The sequence below is a fragment of the Amphiprion ocellaris genome, chromosome 1 (genome assembly GCF_022539595.1).
Source record: "Amphiprion ocellaris isolate individual 3 ecotype Okinawa chromosome 1, ASM2253959v1, whole genome shotgun sequence".
In the NCBI taxonomy this organism is placed as follows: domain Eukaryota; kingdom Metazoa; phylum Chordata; class Actinopteri; family Pomacentridae; genus Amphiprion; species Amphiprion ocellaris.
The window spans coordinates 15,515,755-15,536,780 of NC_072766.1; the positions used below are offsets into that span (position 1 = coordinate 15,515,755).

A 21,026-nucleotide genomic window follows, 5' to 3' on the forward strand; every position below is an offset into this window, starting at 1 on the left:
TATGATGGAATGACAGATAGATGCAGAACTTTATTAATCCCAGTGGGAAATAGTGGAAGGGAGAAGTTGTTAAACAATATATTGAGAAAGTTTGAATTGCGCATAAGTAGACAGGATAATCAAGATAGGACGGGAAGGTTTGTGCCCTTGTCCTTCAGCTGTGGGATCAGTGACAATGCAGGAAAAAAGACTGACACACACTGTATTGGGACATCCAGCAGTATATTGCCACTCGCTGTGTACTCATCTCAGGATTGAGTAAATCCTACTGCATCTTCTGTGGGTTCACCAAACCGGTATCTGCCTCTGCTTGTACTACATTTATCAACTTTGACCCAAGTGGCTTAATAGGCAGTTTCATCTGAATGCCACACCCCCTCAGACATCAAGCTGTCATCTCTGCTTACTCTATCCACATCCTTAACTCTTACTGATAGCTGCTCTTTATATCAGAAAACCTGTTCATGCCATTCACTTGAAGCAGACCAAGTACGGAGGAGACACTCAGCAGCTTGACCCCAGAGTGTATCTACAGGTATGATGCATCTGCTCAGGTTAAACGACAATGTCTGGCTCCACTATTATGGCTCCATTAGTTTCATCTGAATGCTATGGCGTGCTCAATTGTTCCGCTGCCATGAGTGTGTTAAGTATTGTAGCTACTATATTTTCATTTATCTTACAAGCAACCAGCTATGTTCCATGACCCATATATAATCTACTATAACACGCATACTTGCATTAATGAAGAGCCATATTGAATATCTGCTTTCACATTTCTTTATATTAGTCTCTTTAGCCATCTGTGACAGCGACCACTGACGTCTCCCTCACACATTAGCTACATTGTATGTTTTGTCTTTGCATCCAATTGTTATAGTTTCAGCTGGCTAATTCAACCTTAAGTGTTTATGTGAACAATATAATAGATTTGTACTCACAGTTGCTGTAAAGTTATGCTGAGATAAATGTTATTTATACAGCTTCCATTGTTGATACTCTGCTAAAACTTACTAACTCCCATACATATTTACAGCTTGACCAAAGTGAATCACTGTGAAGTATGTGGTGGAGTCATGAGGCTATCACAGTGTTCAGGAAGGTCAGTGGACAAATAAATGCCGTACAGTTAAGAACAACGATATCAAGGTTATTTTACAGCTATATCGAGCACTGAGATGGCAAAGAATAGCAAGAAAAAAAACAGCAGAGATCACACGTGTACACACATTTGTACTTCCCCCCAACCCTAATCATAACAGCCTCTGAAGGAGAAGTCATAAGCAACTGATCAACACACTTATATAATATGTACTGTAATATGGTTTGTTTCAATATAAAACACAGCAGAGCATTAATAATGTACAGTAAGTGAAAAATCTTAGCTATATGTTTCTGTTCTCTGTATAGCTGCTGTTGTCAGGGCAATATAACACCATGGAGAGAAGACAATACTATTACTTGAGGCCATTGTGCTGATATAAAAATACATCACACATTCTCTTCACTATATAGAGCCAGGAGGCTGACCTTGTGGCAAACTCCTTTCAGTCCCAAACAGGATCAGTGTCGCAGCACATTATGTTGTCTGTGACTGAGATTGGTGGCCATCTTCAACAAATTCTTTACAAGTTAAAAGCCAGGATTAAGGGGGCAGCTGAAGAAGCTCACAATCCAAATCTAACAAAGCAAACAGAACGCCACAGTGTTGGCAAGAAACTAATTCACTCAACTGACGCAAATTAACAAATTGAAGATACTAATTCCATTTTGCTCCGGAGCAGTCTGATGCATTTGTAGAAACATTTTCTAAATGATCATTGCTGAGCCACCTACACTGTTAACGGCATTAGGGAAGGTTATTCATGCTGGTAGAAACAAATGAGTTGAGCCAAATGTAGTCATTTGAAAAAAAAAAAAAAAGGAGCATTGCTAAATAGCAATGGCACAGAATGGAATTTCTTTTTAATCAAACCATGAAATCTACACACTATCAAAGCTCTTACATGCTGTAAATGCATAGATATGTTAAAAAGTGGATATTCACCTCATTCAAGATGGCAAAATGGATAACAGAAAAAAGACAGACAGATACTGGACATACCTGAGTATCGAATCTTGAATCCTCTCTTGTTGGTTGCATGGTCAGTGGACCAGCGCAGGTAGAGCTGGTTTGTTTTAGATGTGAAATTCAGCTGAGATGAGTGGTTACCACTTAGAGCAACAAGCAAAGGGCTTTGTCCTGAGGATCCTGGTGAAATAAATGGATGAGAATTCAGAGCTGCTGTGCATACATAATTATATATAGTATACTATTTTATTTTTTCATGCATATGCACTAATGTACAATATGTTATTTGTGTGTAATTTTTTTTGTGTCCTGTGTCCGTAGAGGGGAACCTTTGCCATAACATGATGAAATCAGACAAAAATTACTCTGTACATATTGTGAGTTCTTGCAATCTTCCAGATGAATATTATCCTAATGTGAAGCAGAGATGAACAATATGCTGCAGTCAGAATGTATTTTATTGTCTCTGAGATATGAGCACATGAGGGTGACAGTATCATTAAGTTGCTAAGTACCTAGAAATTACTTGCTCTCCATGTATTCTGAATGGAGTACATTGTTCAGCCTCATCTCCACCTGTGCTAATGTATATTGTTTGAACTGTGTAGTTGGATCTAAATAAGTTAGGCTTCATTTAGAAAGAAACACCAGTCATCTATAAACTTTTTAAAATATTGTTTGCAAAACTAGCAAAGTATAATGTATTTAAAAGTTTTATCCAAATAACCCACAGAGGCATTTATCCACATCTACTGAACTTCTTTACTTTGTGCAATGCTATAATAAATCAGAAAAAAAAGCAAAAAAACTCACAGCCGCCTACTCAACAATGATGCCACTGTTGTTGGCAACATCAAAGGCAGCTAAAGTGAGTTTAGGACCAGGCAAGATAAAAACAAATAGACAGAACAGAGCTGGATACACATATTAGTTGTATACATGTTCACCCTGGCGCTGAACAGTGGCTCAGTGGTTAGCACTGTCGCCTTGCAGCCTGGGATCTTTCTGCATGGAGTTTGCATGTTCTTCCTGTACATGGTGGGTTTTCTCCCAGTTCTTTGGCTTCCTTCCACAGTCCAAAGATTAATTGATAATTCTAAATTGTCCATAAGTGTGAATGTGAGTGTGCTCGTTTGTCTCTATATGTACAGCTGTGATAGACTGGTGACCCGTCCAGGGTGTCCTCTGCCTTTGCCCTAGGTCAGCTGGGAAAGGCTCCAGCCCCCCTGTGACACTAATGAGGATTAAGTGGTGTTTAGACAATGGATGGATGGATGTTCACCCTGCGTGTGAATTCCAATGCAAACAACATATTTCACATGCCAGTAAGATATATTCTGAGTTTCATTGGCTTGTTATGATGTTTGGTGTTTAGTTGTATCCAAATGAGCCTTATGATTTAAAGAAACTGACATTTAGATTTTGGCAAAAATTTAGTGTATATATGTATACAGTTGTATATAGTGCTATAAAGTTTTTAATATACAATGTAAATGAATATGAACGAATAAAAAGGGTAAATTACACACACCATCTAATCTGTGGACTTTCAAATAAATTGTTACACAATCTACTTAGAAGTCCTTGGGGGTAAATCCCCAACACCACAAAAGAGAATTAAGTGCTGTGTATCTTATTAATTGCCACCACTTTTCATAAACAAACATTAATTCCAACTGTGTGTGTCTGTGTAGGTATACCAAAGGGAAAGCATTATGTACCGTCAAAAATCTCCAGTTCATCAAATTGCTTCTCACTGTGGAACATCTCGACATAGATATTGATGGTGTAACCTAGAAAACAAGAAAAATATATTCAAAGCCACATACAAATATACTTTCATATGCACTAATCAGTGGTATCCACACAAACACGAGCACTGTAGAATCACACACACACTTACCGTATTTTGGCGACCATAAGGCGCCCCGTATTAAAAGGCGCAGTCTCAGTTCCGGGTGCTATTTCTGTATTTAACACATACATAAGGCGCACCGGATTATAGAGCGCGTGCATGGTAAAACATACCTGTACTAGCTTAAAACATGCATGCTAGCGTGTGTTTTAAAAAAGGTAGCGGAAGCTAAACTGAGTTCAGTTGTACTTTACTGAAGTATTTAGCAATGTTTTCACGTTGTTTTTTGATCAATCCTCATTCACAAATCCATCAAAGTCCTCATCTTCTGTATCCGAAATGAACAGCTGGACTAGTTCTCCATGGAACACGCCAGGTTCCCGCTCGTCATTGTCAGAGTCAGTCTCGTTGCCGTGCGGCTCCTCATAAATGATGCCGGCTTTGGCGAAAGCTCGAACAACAGTGCAAGCAGACACGTTAGCCCAAGCATCCGCAATCCATTCACAAATTGTGGCGTAACTCGCCCGGCGCTGCCTCCCAGTCTTAGTAAAACTGTGTTCACCATCTGTCATCCATCGCTCCCACGCCGTTCGCAACTTCACTTTGAACGCCCTGTTTACACCGATGTCCAGCGGTTGGAGTTCCTTCGTCAAGCCTCCCGGAATGATAGCAAGCTCCGAGTTCATTTGCTGCACTTGGTTTTTCACAGCGGCTGTGAGATGGACGCGCATGGAGTCACAGATCAACAGGGACGGTGACGCCAAACCCATGTTGTTTTGCATAATACACATACCAGCACTATATACCAACTGGGGGCGTGTCTTTAGCGTCTTCTTTCACGCCCACACTTCCCCCTTTAACGTTCTCATGCTGTCCTCTGTCACGTCCGCCTTTTCTCTATGTAAGCAGCGTGTCGGCAGGAAATGCTGTCAGTCAGTCAAGCGGAGCTCATCAAAGTCACACAACAACATTTACACATTTTGGAAGTCGGTACACAAATAAGGCGCACCGCATTATAAGGCGCTCCGTCATTTTGGAGAAAATTTAAGACTTTGAAGTGCGCCTTATGGTCGCGAAAATACGGTACACTAAGCAAATATAAATCTACATACATAATTACTTTAGTGTATCACATAATATGTGCCATTCAACACGCATAATCAGTCCTCTACACGCTGCACACACCCCTCACCACACACTGTACCTGGAACCATACGCAGCAGCCAGGAGCACGTCTGGCTGTTTGGATAGTTGCTAGGAAATCCAGGGCTCAGTATCACTCCTGATGACGAAAACCGCTCCTCGTTGGCCGGGCACTGGGCTGGAGAGGTAACAGACAAAAGTTCAAAAAAATCAAAACAGTGGCAACTTCTCAAAAGGTTTTATTTTCCAGCTTTTAGTTTGCCTGCCCACTTCCTCTATCAGTCGACCTATCTATTTTTTTTTTTTTTTTTTTGACTAGTCCCACATAGCCGGGCAATTCTGCAGCAAAGAATGGTGTTATTATTTTCCAGCACAGCAGTCTTGACTCATAACTGACTTGCCTTGAAAACTGTTTCATGTGTTCTTTCAATGTACAGAGATAATGAGTGAATTCAAACCGAAAGGGAGGAAAATGAAGGCTCCGTGCCATTAAACATGCCCACATATCAGCCTTGAATTCAAGGAGGATACCAGGTTCTTTTGGTGATAACTGATTGAACACAAAAAGAGTTGAACTGTATGCGGTTTGGTGGAGCACTTCTGTTGTATTTCTACTCATAAGATTTCTGACTCCTTTTTTATTTTGCTATATAATGGGAAGGAAATCCTGTTCGCTCTACATGATGGTGAAAGCTGAGCATCTTTTTAACACTCAGCTGTAAAAGGGAAAAAAGTAATACTCTTAAAAGAGAAACTCAAATCAATATGTATTTGTTTCATTGAAATATCAGCAGCCACCACCAGCACTTTCCAAACCTGGAAAATACAGTAGTCTTCTTATTTGGGGTCTCCTTAGTTGTGATATTAAACAAGCCACAAGCTTGACACAAAGGACTGCTTTACTACTGAATGGGCACTATCAACATGTGTTTATTTTCTTAGAGTATTATTATAATTATAACTATTAGAGTAGTTTTGATTTTTTTGGATTTGTATAGTTAAAAAGGTTCATCCAAAGATCGACAATGATTGACTGCATTAGTACCAACTGGACCAAACAATGTATACCTTCCCATAGGTTTATTTAGCTTTAAAAGTTTAAAGTTTGAATTAGTTTGGCACAATATTCCTGGCTCATAAGTGTCTTGTCTGTGTTTCAGTTAAGGATTTTCTATATTCCCTGTCATGACAACCCACTGAAAATAAGTCTGAGCTGGTTGTACACAGTTGGGTTTTATGTGTTGATGTAAAATGCAATAATCCCATAACAATAGCACAACTTCTCTTGTATTTGGTGCAGCAATATATCTCTTCTGGTACAGATCACCCTTTGGTTCTTAAAATATCCAGTTCTAGTAATAATAGCAGTAGTAGTTGTAGGAATTCTATTTTGAAATCAATTATGAATTTTTAGTTTAGGAACATATGGCACTAATGAGAACCCAGACACAAGGAAGACGATGGATTAAAAGATACCTCCACCCATTTTACACTTTAATGTCAGCTTAGTATTCACAGTGAGTACCACTCAGCCAGTGAGAACAGTCTTATAATAGATCCTGCAGCTGTGGAGAGAAATTTGTCAACTAAACTGGAGGCCTCGAAATATGTGGGTGTTTACCAGGAAGGGATGATCTCACAAAATGATAGCTCAAGTCGCTTTATTGAAAGTCTAGGATTCACAGATTTTTGGAGCTTGTGATGAATTAAATGTCAGGATGTGTCAACCTCATCTCAATTCCCCAACTTTAGGGATGTGCAGAGTACATTCTTGAAATCTTTTCTTTTTTTAACACTAAGACGATTTGACAGGTGTTGAACATGTGAGCAAACTAAAGTATACTAATGTTAATATTTATTAAGACATATACATGTTCTGACAGCATCCAGTTACTGTGTGAAAGATGCTATATTGTAGAACACCTACAGGCCAGTTTGCGAGAAATGCTTCAACATGTTCCATACATTTAGAATTCTTAAGTAAAATTTTGTTGAGCTTAGTTGTGCTTAGTAATTTATCCAGATGTATTTTGAGTGTTTGTTTAACATTGATATAACAGCACCTACACACTGTCTGGAATTTTGGGTATCAGTTTTTCACGCAGACATGCATATACTCTAATTTTGTGCATAACTGAGGAATTGAACTGAGCGTTGCCTTACCTTGACATGTTGGTGGTGGGGCTTCAAAGAGCAAATGGGAATTGAGTTTGCACATGAGCTCTGCCTTTCCGACCAGTGTGTATCCAGGTAAGCAGCGATACTTCACAATGTCACCTGACATGGGGGAAAATAAAACCTCTGTTAAGAGACAATCATACATTTAACAAGCAGGTATGCACAACGCAGTCTTAATGACCATCCAAGCTAAAATATCCACCTATTTTATAATAAAACAATAGTTTTAGACCTTTAATAGTTGAATACCTTGAATATTTCACTTTTTTTTCATTGAAGGATTTTAATAATAATCATGGTCAGCAAACAATGGATACAGTTGACCACACATGACATGTATGTATGTATGTATAAAGGAGGTACAGTGCACATTCAGTCCATCTTTCCAGTTTCATATTTTCTACTGAAACTTAGAAATGTTTGCTCAGTGGCATTAAATCTTTTTGTAAATCCCTTATTAGAGCAACAAATCTTCATATTTAGTTTTGTTTATTACTGTTTATTACCAAAAAGACAACTGAAAATGGCCTTTGCCTGGACTGAGTACATTTATTTTTATCAAATGAAGACTCTGGATTTTGTCCCCATTCGCTCATCTGATTTCCTCTGGAGAGCATCTATTTACAGCAAGTACAAAGAGGAGAAAGCAGGAGCAAACAATTTCAGCAATCTATAATTCTCCAGATGTTGTGTACTCCATGAAGACAGACTTGGAAAAAAACATCTTTTAAAGAATTTTTATTTTTTAAGTAAGTAGTTCCACGTCACTGTTGCTTCCCCTGCTGAATTTTTGAGAGCTGCAGATCGACAGACTTGCTATCTTAAGAGGGAGATCTACCATCTGTCAGGGACATGTCATTCAGGCTTCAAAATGTGTCCAGGAGACATACAGGGCCTCACAGCATGGGAGAAGAAGTTTTAAACTGTTGAACAGAACAAACGGACAGTCAGCTGTTCTTGTTCAAAGACTGTATAATTGGCCATTAGATCAATATCAAAGCTCTTGCTGTCTCTGAGGTTCAGTACTCTGCCAGGTTTCATGAAGGTAAAATTCGCCTGGACTCAAATGTTCTGGAAGGTTTACAATTTGTAAATGTAATTACCCAAAATGAGCTCTCATTGGTCTTTATGGACTGCTCTCGATGATGCTTTACTGGCTTGGCGCTCCTGTTGTGTTGTGCAAATGGAGGCAAACTGGAATCAAACTATCACTTACTATTTGATTCACTGCTGTGTTTCTCTTAGTCCGGTTATTAACATTGTATCTTATATCAAATTTTCAATCTCAAAATAAAAGCTGAGAAAGTCTCTCATGATCCTTGAATGAAACTAATACCCTGTAAAGGTACTTTTTAAAGGTCAAAAACTATATATACCCTCTAAAATCAACAAATCATTCAAAAATCACCTAACTTTTCTGAATTCATAAAAAGTTGACATTTCAAAATGTAAGTTTTCCCAACAGAAATGATTATATGCTTTGCCAGGAGCGACTAGGCTCTGAATACCACTGGAAGGGTAAATTGATCTTGCTGAGGTTTTATGAAATGTCTGCCTTTTTTCAAAATTATAGCTCCTGTTGATCTAAAAGGTCACCATGAGTAAGAAGCTTTGTGCAAGCCACATGATATGGGGCTAAGGGAAAATGGAGAACTTGACAAGCAATCATTTCTACCAAAATAGATGTTTTTGAATAGCTTGGGAGAACATACATTGTAGTCTGAAAGTCTGAGACCGCATTAACAATCTGTTGGACATATGTATAGTTTGAGAACAAAAAAACAAAAGATGCTCTGACTTGTACAATAAAGAAGACATATAGAAGATCCTGCACTATTTCTAAGTCAGCAAAGTCATTTAAGCATATTCGGGGCAGTGACTGTATAAACTCCATAGTAAAACAATGTCAGATTTGCTTGAGTTGTATCCAAAGCACAGTCAGGCAGACTAAAAGTGACTACACTGTCAGAAGATCAATACATCAAGCTTTGTTCACTGAGAGATAGAAAAGCAACTTCATCACAGATACACAATTTGCTAGATGTGGAACACAAGACTCCAATCAGCAAACATGAGTCAAAAGAAGGCTGTCTAGTGGCGATAACAAATGAAACTCTAACATCTCAACGGGGGAAATAAGGCCACAGATGAAGCCAAGGTCGAAATTCATGGCAGTAACAGAAAGGTGTACATAAAAGAGGCAAACAGGAGAAAATATAATATGGGGTGTCCAGCCCACAGTGTGACATGGTGGTGAGAATATTCAATTCTGGGGGTGATTTGGACACCTTTACCAAATCAACTGCACCCTGACCAGGGAGAAGTACCACTCCATTATTCAGAGACATGCGACACCCTCTGGTTTGCACCTTTGTGGAGAAGGATTCGTACTGCAGCAGGATAATAAGCAACACACCTCAAAGATTTGCGAGAAACACTTGAAAACTAAGAAAGATCAAGGAGTGCTGACTTTCATTTACTTTCTCTAAACTCACTTGACCTTTACCTCGTTGAACATTTAGAGGACACTTGAAGACTGAGAAAGGCAAACAGTCCTGACATCACAAGGAGCTCTTTGGAGCACTGTCATATCATGCTGATATAACATGAGTTTTCAGGCTTGAACAAATCTGTACAGTCTGAGCCACCTTATGTACATACAAAGCAAATTGGGGTGCGCACCAAATTCTGAAAAACACATTACAATTCAAGCGAATTTTTCTTTTTTTCCCACATTTTAATACAACGCCAATTCACAACACATCTGACAGCACTTCACATAAAAAGTTGAAGACCTTACAAATGATAAACAGTGAAATCCAACAAATCTGAAGTTCCAGCAATCCAGGTGAACAGAGATACTTTACAATATCAATTTTTCAACTTGTCACTCAAATTATTAAGCTGATATTTTCACTGGTAATGAAAAATTCTGTAGTAAATTCTAAATAAATGCAAAACAGAATTATCTTCACTAGTTGTCTCAAACCTTTGGACCCCACTGTACACCTATTAAATAGAAAGAGGCTAATCCGAATTCATTTCACACAGTACAAATAGCACTTATTTAATGAACTAGTGCTATTTATTGATCACAGAAGGCAGGCGGCACAGTAATTCAGAGGAGTAATACTGATAACGAGGTTGCGTCACACACTTGTGAAACTGAATAAAACCCAGGAGGTATGCAAATGTATTGACAACCAGTTTACCAACTAACAAGGTCTAACAGTCACTGGAAATACCATTAGGGATATTTAAAGATGTCGGAAAGCTTTTATTTTCTCGTTTCAAGGAAGCAGCTGTTTGCCCCCATTTATGTTAATTTATACTAAACACGTCCCAAACGTGAGGCCGCCTGAGTAAAGAAATGCAGCTGACACAGATAACTTATAAAACAATATTAAAGGCATTGTGTATTTTTAATTGTAAGTATTTTCACAGGCATGAAGAGTTAAAAAACATTATGTTTAAAAAAAAAATGTAAAAAACCCGACTTGTGTAACTTTCCTGTCTCTTTCTATTTGATTCATTAAGAAAAGCTGCCACAGTAGTTACCATCCATCAAATTTTGGTTGCTAACTTTGACATGCTATACCAACTTTTGTGAGTGACAAAATTTACTGAGAATTTCTATAAATAAAATTTTTTGTACATAAATATTATAGAATTTTGTGAATCTATGGCTGTTTTGTTTCTTTCTGTGCATCATAGACACACATGTACCAACACAGACACAATGAATAGATTTTATTAACAGGTGGCTCAGTGTCACTAATAAAGCAAAATAAAAATAACAGTGACAGACTAGTGTTAGCCTGCTATACTTAGACTATTCATTTGCCGAGTAATGTGGCACATTAATGAAGTAATCAATCAACAAAATAATGACCTATTACAAGCCCGAGCAGGCAGTTTGTCATTTTGATCTTATGATGCATCACATTAGATAAGGATGATAATTTTTCTTAAGTTTGAACAATGTATTAAACAATATCAATAAAAAAAAAAATCTTGCTTTATTTGCCAAAATCTTTCATGTACGTATGCAGTTGCAGCTGAATCTGAGTCAATGAAGCCATCTTGTGGTTTATTTTGTTACAGTGATGTTACATTCAGTTTCTCTAAAGTAAACATTTTTTAATTGTAGCAAAAGTAATAATCATAAATGAGGACAATTACCTATCTGGAAGTCTTCATCTTCATAGATCACCTCTGCGTTCTCCACAACAGGGGGAGGAGAACACTTCTTCAGACGGTACGCTGGACAGAGGAGCAAGAAATCTTAATACTACAGGACTATAAGGAACCTTTTAGATTTCAATGGTCACCAAAGTGGAACTAGGTCTGCTTTGTGCAGGTTCACATGTTTTGTATAAGAAATCCAATTCAAATCTTGAATCTAATTTTAAATGTAGAATGTGCCTGGTCTTTGGGTAACACAATTCCCTGCATATATTCTAGTCTGACAGCTGAAAATGTAGGAGACAGGATTATATTTACTTTCCCACAAGGCAAAAAAAAGGATTAACAATACTAAAAAATAGCACTACAAAATATAATTGAAACCCCAGTGTCGAAAACTACACCACGAAGTGCACACACTACCAGTGGCTCCTTTAAAATTTGTTCCTTGTCAAGTGACAAAAATCACATGAAGCAGGTCTATTCAGAGATATGAACTTGTTTACTCTTAAAAACAGTGAATACGAAGATGTAATGGAGAATTTCATGGAATAGAGTGAAAGAAGCAAGTTAGTCTCTTTCAGTAGCTATCTCTGTTGACAGTGCTATGACCTCATCTCTTATAGCTATTTACTGGTTATACTCAGGCTGTATCAGTTGTTATATCAAGAAAAATTTACTTAAAAATATAGACAGCATGTAGGGATACCAAGCCAGTAACAACTCTGGTGCATGAAGTTACCATGGAAGTTCAGAATGAAGAAGCCTCCAGTTGAAAAGTCAGAATGAAAACGGATCAGGACCTTGGGGCTGGTACTGTAGGCCGATTCTAATGCTGTGTTGCCACTGAAGACTCCCAGCTGAGAGCTGGATGTATCTGGGCCGTCCCTAAATAGAAAGACAGACACAACAGATGAGGCTTAAGCTGGAAGCAGGAAACATTAAAACTATTGAGAGAGATGGAGAAAGAAACCAGTACAACTGAGGTTCTTATGTTTAGGGTTTGCACATGTCTGACTTTGACTCCTCCCAGAAGTCAGACACAGTGGCAGAGGGGCAGAGAGGGTTCTAAATACGGTACAGAAGCCAACACTAACATAAAATATTTAGTAAGCAAAATAACTAAATTGTGTTCTGATAACTGATTTTATGTCGTAGGAGTCTAATGGGTGGACTTGCATCGTCATGGAGATTCAGCTTACCTGGTCTGACACCACTATATTAGATGGTGTCACCTCTCTGTCTTCTGGTTTCCACCTTGTATGGTTTTGTTTAGTTAATTTCACTTTTATTTGTAGTAAAATAAACTTATTTCTAGTTACAACTCATGTGTTCTCCACTCATTTGTGTAATCTTGGGACAGGTTGTGACAAAATTCATAATAGCAACTGGTACATAATACAGAGTCACACGCATGAACTTGAACGACCCAAAGGTATGACACTATTCTGCAGAGCAGCTACTGTTTGTGTCCGCAGTGAAGTTTAACCTCCATTAGTTTTGTTTGCAGCTATTCCTTTTTATTTTCTCCTCTATTCTGTTTGAAAATTTTGCGTGTAGCTTTGTAGCTCACTGACCTAACCAGCAAAAATTGATCTTCAACTCACCTCAGAATATATTTTATCATAAATCAACGCTTATCTCCAAAAACGTCTCTGTAGATTCTGCATAATGGAAATCTATACAAGTGATGAAAAAACTTCAATAGCTACATTTAAGCTGTGATTGGATCATCAAAGTCAGACTGGAAAAATAAACTGCTGACTGGAGTCAACACTGTGCCGGTACATACATTTGCTACGGTTTCAAAGGAAGGCAGGGGTTGAGAGGCTAAACAGCTTATGAACTGTTAGATGTGGATTTACTTTTATCATCCAGGTTTAATTAGAGGGAGGAAGAAAAACCAAAAGTAGCAATTGTTAATAAAATAAAATTGATATCTCGTAAGTCCATGCGCTTGTTCATTGAAGGGGTAGCAAGAATATTTTAGTTTTTCCTTTTCTTTGTTTTTTTTTTTTTTTTTTTTTTTACCCATTTCAAACAAGTTCATTGAACAAAGCCCACAGATTAAAGGCTTAACTTTACTCATTAAATATTGAATGTTGTTGAAAGGTTACATTTTCTAACGTTTCTAAATGCCCAGTTTTAGGTTTTTAATGAACATGCCATTGGATTAAACAAGGGTTTTAAAATTTTAATTCATGAAGAGTGCCTGGGATCTCTAGGCTCCTCAATAATTCAAGGTCTTCTGAAGGTGTTGGAGCTCATTTGGAGAATCAAAATGTGCTATTTGGGTCATTTGATTCAAAACTGAGTTAGAATTTCATGGCTGTATTTTTACTTACAGAAAAATACACAAACCTAATAGTGATGTTTTCCTTAGGCCCAAAAAACATATATAGTCGAATAAATTAAAGGTTCTATTTGTGAGCTTTAAAAAAAATTCAACTGCACAGAGAAACTCCAACTTAGTTGGTTAGTGACCTTTCCCACAATGAGCTCCTGCGAAAGCCACTAAATGAAGTCAGTGCCATCAAGGCATAAGATGTTATCTTGTGAGCAAAAAAAAAAAAAAAAAAAAAAAAAGAAGCCACTGGTGTGAATAACACACCAGCAACACTTTCTGAGATGACAAGGGCAGGAAATATGAACTAGATCCTCCCCTACACATTCTAAGTAAACCTTGCCTCTGGAAATGATGATCAAAAATAAGTCTGATTTATTAAGATTTAACATTTTCTATTTGTCTACTGCTGGTGATTGACACAAGCACAGTGCAGCAGAGAATAGGATGGGATTGGGATGAATACATTAACAGCATGATAGATGCTGACAGGATCCACTGAGCTACAAATCACTTATTTTTTTCTTCCCTTTACCTTGACAGCGGAGCACTTTTTACCAGTAGATCGACCAAAAAAAAAGACTCTTTGAAAGCAAACTTATGCTGAAGATACGGAATTGTCACATGAAAGAGGTAGAAATTACAGCACACTGATGTGAGAGAGAGATACCTGAGACTTTGCTTATTAAAACACTGTGATATATCTTAAGCGTTATACCTTTCTGTTCTAAAAGGGCTCGATTATAGTTGAGTGGTGTAATTTTCTGAATTTGTGCGACTATGCAGTGTTTTCTCAGTGAACAAAATAACAGTCTATAAATTGTCGATCAATTCTGCATTGATTTTTATCCCAGATATTCAGCAGGAGAAGGACTGATGTTATACAAAGAATAGCCTATTTACTATCAACTGATTAATTAAAATTCTGCATTTGATTGAGTGAGTGTAAAGCATTTCTAAACAACTGCACTGTGTGGCCCCGATGTTAGATCCATCACCCGCTGTTAGCAATGGTTCAGTGGTATTAGGCAAAGAGCCAAACACAACTGGTGGAAAACCACGGAGACAGTTTGGCTTCGGTCCCTGACATCTGGATCCAGCTGCTGTCACATAAAGCCCAGGGGTATACAGGGCAGAAACCAGCAGACACACATCACTGAGATATGGTGGTTACAAGACATGGCAAAGCACATTCAAAAGATATGCCTCACAACTTTTATTACTGAGAAACCAAAACAGCAGCAGGTTGGTGAAGGTGGAAATCAGCTTAAAGAGCCCTTTTGACAAGCTGAAGTTTCTACCTTGTTAACATGTCCATATGGTGTATTTTTATATGGTGGAAGATAACTCCTGAGAGAAATAAGCAGTGAAGGCCACAGCTGAGCATGTCTGCCTTGAAAGTGCGATTAAGCATTGACAGATTCAGACTTTTTGAGTTTTAGATGTAACAAACCAGAGGAATAAATCCTGCCAAGTAGCGGGGTGGGGCTTCTGCAGTATTATGGACAAGTATGGCAGAATTACTCCACAGTAGTTTGACAGTATTTGAGCAGAATTGTAGCTGAGCTGGTGTGATGGAGCTGCAGCAAGTGGAGGGGGGTGGAGAGAGAAAGACAAGAACTTCATATATCTGCACATTCTCGAGGAAGCAACAATGTAGAGTTACATTAAAATCATTTTAAGGCACAAAGAGATTATTTTAATGGAAGATAATTTCTAAATCTGTAACTTTGGTATGCAGAGACACATTTTGCAGGTTAAATCAATGAATGCAGAGACATTTTAAACACTAAGAGCAGTCAGTACCAATCACTCCTAGAAAAGTAAAAGTGCAGGCTCCTCAGTTTGTAAAAGTTAGCTCACTGATTTGTTTAAATGTGACTAGTAGTTGTAATAGTCTGATGTTACTGTTGACTTGAGATCATTGCTGAGCCTGAGCCAAAGCAATTCTTTTTGAATGCATTTCTCTACATGTCACTTTATGTTAATTCCTTGGCAGCCATTGTACACACAGAACTCAAATTATATACACTATAACTATGTGAAAAACCAAATCCTTGGCCAACAGGTTGCAATGATAATAATGCAATAACAATAATGCACTTGCTTTAGTCAGCCTATTTGGATCCAGTAGGGCTAATTTTAGAACAAAACTCTTAAAGTTAACCGTTAAAAGTTTTAATATTAAATTCCAATTATGCTTCCAATCAATTTCCCATTAACCCAGCAGCTCATACAGGGCATTCTCTGTCTCTTCCTACTTTCTGTCCAACTGAATTTGAAAATTCAAACAGTCAAATGCCAAAATTATGACAAAAGTGTTGGCCCCAATCTTATGCTCTTATGAGTTCAATTAGATAATGTCAACCATCCTCTTTTATTAACAGATAGCTGCTGATGCATATAATTAAAAGTATTCCAAAATACAAACTCCATCATTAAAAGGTTTCAGGAGGCCGGCATTTATATTTTAAATAGGAAGCAGGCTGCTAAGTCACTTAAAAGCCATTGTACCTGTTACAGTGCTCCAACCTTCCATATGAAAAGCATATTTGCTTCTGTCTGGGAAAACCAAAAAGTCAAAAGGGTAGAAAGATTTTCTATGAGACTGTTTGAAGTGACAAGTGTTAATGCCAGTAGAATGTATTTACATGGATATAATGCTGCTGCAGTAGGTCTTTGGTTCAGCCATTCTAAATCTGTCTAAGACCCTCGAAGGTAGATGGTATCCCACTGGGTCTGAGAAAAGCACTCTCTTCCTCAGTGTCAGCCCCGAGTCACTGCCAAATATATTCATGTATTTTAGATAAAGCTAGATCGAGCCATTCTGTACACAATAATCTCACATTACACAGTTCTTTTGGTATCCTACAATCTATGGATGTGATTTTATAATTTTGCTCCCCCTGAAATATGCCTCATAAAACAAAAATAAAACACATGATTCACCAAAATCAATTTGCAATTGCAAAATAACTCAATATGGTGCCTCCCATAGCTAAATCCATGGTTCTGCAAGCTGGTGAGATTGAAAGCGAGTAGTCACTGACTGTGAATGTATTACTTTCCCACTGCCACTGCATTTCAGCTGCTCACTCCCTAGAGCTTGACTCTTGAGCCTGAAAATTAAAGCCTGACCTCACCCAAACACCAAATATGTCTATCTCAAACCAAAACTACATGAAACGATGACAAAGCTCAAATTGTACTTGATCTTAATGGTTTTCCTAATAAATTTACTGTTTAATATTATTTTTGAAAGGAAACATGATGCAAAGTAAAAGTATTGGACTGACCCAAACTTGTCAGATCCAGCTGAGTCTTGTTGGATTCGTGAACCCGATTCTGCCACTGCTTTCATTACATTTCCCACTCCCCACTGAATCTCATCATTATTTCCAGAGTTCCCAAGCCCTCTCTGGGTCTGTGTATGGCCATGGTACTGAGTTAGATTGAATTGGTCAGTGGTCCCATTGTAAATGCATTACTCTCGCACTCCCTGTATTACACTTTTACCTCCACACTGAATCCCATTATTACTGCAGAAGGGTCTGTGTATGCATAGCACAGACTATGTATGTGTGTATGTATTATTAGTCTATAGAACCTTGGTCCCTCTGTATCAGCCATGTCCTGTACAGATGCACGTGTTTGTGTGTGTACAATAAAGTCATAAACAATTGACACATAATGGCACATACTTAATCACTGGAAAGACTGTGTCTGTATAAAGTAAAATATGAAATGAATAAAAATGCAATCAATACCAGGGATGAGGTTAAAAAAACTGTTTGAAAATATGTAATTAAATGAATACATCATCTTAGTAAGAGTTGATATAACTTCACCCTCTTCTTATTAGTGTGCAGAGAGGAGACAGTGCAAGTACATTCAAGACTTACCTGTCAGTGATGCAATCACTTCTTGCATGATGCTTTAAAGAGACACTTGTGCATTTCTGTCTATGTGTGTGTGTGTGTGTCATGAATGTTCGAGTGAGTATGTACCCAGACTTACCAGACAGCGATGTAATCAGTGACAGGCTCCGTCTGCAATAAGGTAAAGTTGATATAAACTCCATGTCCGTGGGGAACTGTTATGAGCCAGCTGCAGTCCTGGGAGTTGGGATATTCACTGGGGTACTGAGGTGAATAGATGGTCCCGTTCTCAGCTGTGACATTATAGCCGCAAGGAGCTGTAAAAAGCAGTTATAGGATTATCTATTTGCAAATTTTTCACTTCTGACATGCTAAACCTAGAATAATTAGGAGTGCTGAAGTGCAGACATTGAGGATATAATTATTCTCACTGTTATTAGTGGTAGCAGAACAGCAATAGTGCTAGCGGAGGTACAAGAGCAATGATTTTGATGACTAACGGTTTTTGCATAGGTTTTTATTAGTTTTTATATAGGTCTTTATCTTCTTTAGGTCAATAGGCTGCTATTTATCTTATAATGTATTTGATTATTTATTACTGTTTATACTCGGGCCTGTACCACAGGGCTATTTAGGGCACATCTCACAATGCATGAGTGTCATGGCAAGTCAAGTCAATAGGTTACTATTTATCTTATTATCTTTTTATTGATTTATTATTACCGTATTTTCGCGACCATAAGGCGCACCGTATTAAAAGGCGCAGTCTCAGTTCCGGGTGCTATTTCTGTATTTAACACATACATAAGGCGCACCGGATTATAGAGCGCGGACATAGTAAAACATACCTGTACTAGCTGAAAACATGCATGCTAGCGTGTGTTTTAAAAAAGGTAGCGGAAGCTAAACTGAGTTCAGTTGTACTTTATTGAAGTATTTAGCAATGTTTTCACGTTGTTTTTTGATCAATCCTCATTCACAAATCCATCAAAGTCCTCATCTTCTGTATCCGAAATGAACAGCTGGACTAGTTCTCCATGGAACACGCCAGGTTCCCGCTCGTCATTGTCAGAGTCAGTCTCGTTGCCGTGCGGCTCCTCATAAATGATGCCGGCTTTGGCGAAAGCTCGAACAACAGTGCAAGCAGACACGTTAGCCCAAGCATCCGCAATCCATTCACAAATTGTGGCGTAACTCGCCCGGCGCTGCCTCCCAGTCTTAGTAAAACTGTGTTCGCCATCTGTCATCCATCGCTCCCACGCCGTTCGCAACTTCACTTTGAACGCCCTGTTTACACCGATGTCCAGCGGTTGGAGTTCCTTCGTCAAGCCTCCCGGAATGATAGCAAGCTCCGAGTTCATTTGCTGCACTTGGTTTTTCACAGCGGCTGTGAGATGGACGCGCATGGAGTCACAGATCAACAGGGACGGTGACGCCAAACCCATGTTGTTTTGCATAATGCACATACCAGCACTATATACCAACTGGGGGCGTGTCTTTAGCGTCTTCTTTCACGCCCACACTTCCCCCTTTAACGTTCTCATACTGTCCTCTGTCACGTCCGCCTTTTCTCTATATAAGCAGCGTGTCGGCAGGAAATGCTGTCAGTCAGTCAAGCGGAGCTCATCAAAGTCACACAACAACATTTACACATTTTGGAAGTCGATGCACACATAAGGCGCACCGCATTATAAGGCGCTCCGTCCATTCTGGAGAAAATTTAAGACTTCAAGTGCGCCTTATGGTCGCGAAAATAACGGTATTACTGTTTTTACTAGGGCCGAGACCTGAGTACTGTATTTTGTTTCTCATGTTCCATGCTGTGAATGATAAAGTATTGTATTGTATGATTTTGCAACCGATGTATAAAATAAATGATTCAAATTACAAAAGAGTATTTACTTTCTACTTGATTGTTTGTGGTGTTGGCTTGTGATCCCAATCAAAGAGCAAATTTAAATTTACTGAAATTCAAACAGGATAAGAACATTTTTCTAAATGTCTGGATTATAAATTACAAAGTTTTGTAAAAATGCATGTAACAGAACAAGAAATACTAATATATGAGATGCACATTTTTATTATATCTTAATTTTGATTGTAGTACATACATTTAACCAAAGACACACATTGCAAAACCCCATCACTAGTATATCAAGAACACATGACTGGGTCTTACCTTCGCAGCGTGGAAATGGGTGGTTCCACTTGCGGTTGGCCCCATGCAGGCATGTTAGGACTGTGTGTCCGATTAAAACATAACCAGGGTAGCACTGGAAGGTTACTGATTGGCCTGCACTGTAGTCATTGTTGATGATGTCCCCATTGGGGAAAGGAAAGGGATCCTGGCAGTTTTGAAGTTGATAAGCTGCAGACAGAGACGAGAGACATGACTGCTATTGTGGAAACATGACAGAATGATTTTAAATTCACACGATTTTTAAGCATCAGGAAGTAAAGATAAGATGTTCCCAGGTAAACTAGATAAGTCGGCATACAGTCGAACACATATTAATCAACACAATGTAGGTGTAAATTTGTATTCTCATGTGTAACCTGACATAGTAGATTTTTATGCTTTCCTCACAAGTCCGGAAATGTGACTACAAAATGGCATCCGGGATTTATTCTACACACAACATTTTTCTTTGTATGGCTAATGGACTTGAAGGGGCATTCAAAAATCTATGACCCACTGAAGCTACCAGTAGTAAGTGCAGTAATATCGATGGATCTAACCTCCTCCTACACAGTCATCTGGCACATGTATGCATGGCTTGCCAGCACTTGCTTAAGGAAATGTCAGTATCACACGACTTTTTAGGGCACATCTCACTATGCATGAGTGTCATGGCAAGTCAAGTTCCTTCATTAAATGTGCCATTGACAGAGAGCAAAGGTGGCTGCTACTGGAATCCCAGTTGCTACAAAATAAAGAGAGGGGCTGGAGAGAAAAGCTGCACCTAATAGCAGAAGAACAAGCACTCAGCATCAGGTCAATACAAACATGGTGTGCAGCACTAGAAAGCATCAACAGTGCAGACTGTGTAAACAGGTCTCAGACACAATCTGTGCTGGTAGGAGGTGGATCTGAAAGGTAGGAAGGAGCTGTATATAACACATTCAAGGTGCAGGATGTGCACAAGAACAGTGTTTAGCATTATATATGCATTAAACCATCTCAAGTGAAGGTACAAGATGCCACTAAAAATTTTGTAGAACTTTTTGATCCTGACAGCTAAACAGATATTAACAAAGCTAGCTGGACATTGTAGAGATAGAACAGTAAAGAACATAAAAGCAATTGCTGACAGATGCAGAGGTCCCATGTGAAAACAACATCAAGGGAAAGGAATATGGGAGGATATGAGG

General features: G+C 38.5%; 1 protein-coding gene across 1 annotated transcript in view; it reads right to left on the reverse strand.

Moving 5' to 3' along the window:
* Positions 1 to 21,026, reverse strand: part of LOC111576189 (CUB and sushi domain-containing protein 1-like) — a 427,486-nt gene that overhangs the window by 56,368 nt on the left and 350,092 nt on the right. Inside the window, exons 44-51 of the mRNA XM_023281752.3 lie at positions 19,834 to 20,022; positions 17,794 to 17,971; positions 12,175 to 12,320; positions 11,430 to 11,510; positions 7,233 to 7,346; positions 5,131 to 5,247; positions 3,793 to 3,864; positions 2,105 to 2,251 (exon numbers count right to left, since the gene is read on the reverse strand). Of these exons, the coding sequence (XP_023137520.2) occupies positions 2,105 to 2,251; positions 3,793 to 3,864; positions 5,131 to 5,247; positions 7,233 to 7,346; positions 11,430 to 11,510; positions 12,175 to 12,320; positions 17,794 to 17,971; positions 19,834 to 20,022 (1,044 nt within the window). The remainder of the gene's footprint in view (positions 1 to 2,104; positions 2,252 to 3,792; positions 3,865 to 5,130; positions 5,248 to 7,232; positions 7,347 to 11,429; positions 11,511 to 12,174; positions 12,321 to 17,793; positions 17,972 to 19,833; positions 20,023 to 21,026) is intronic.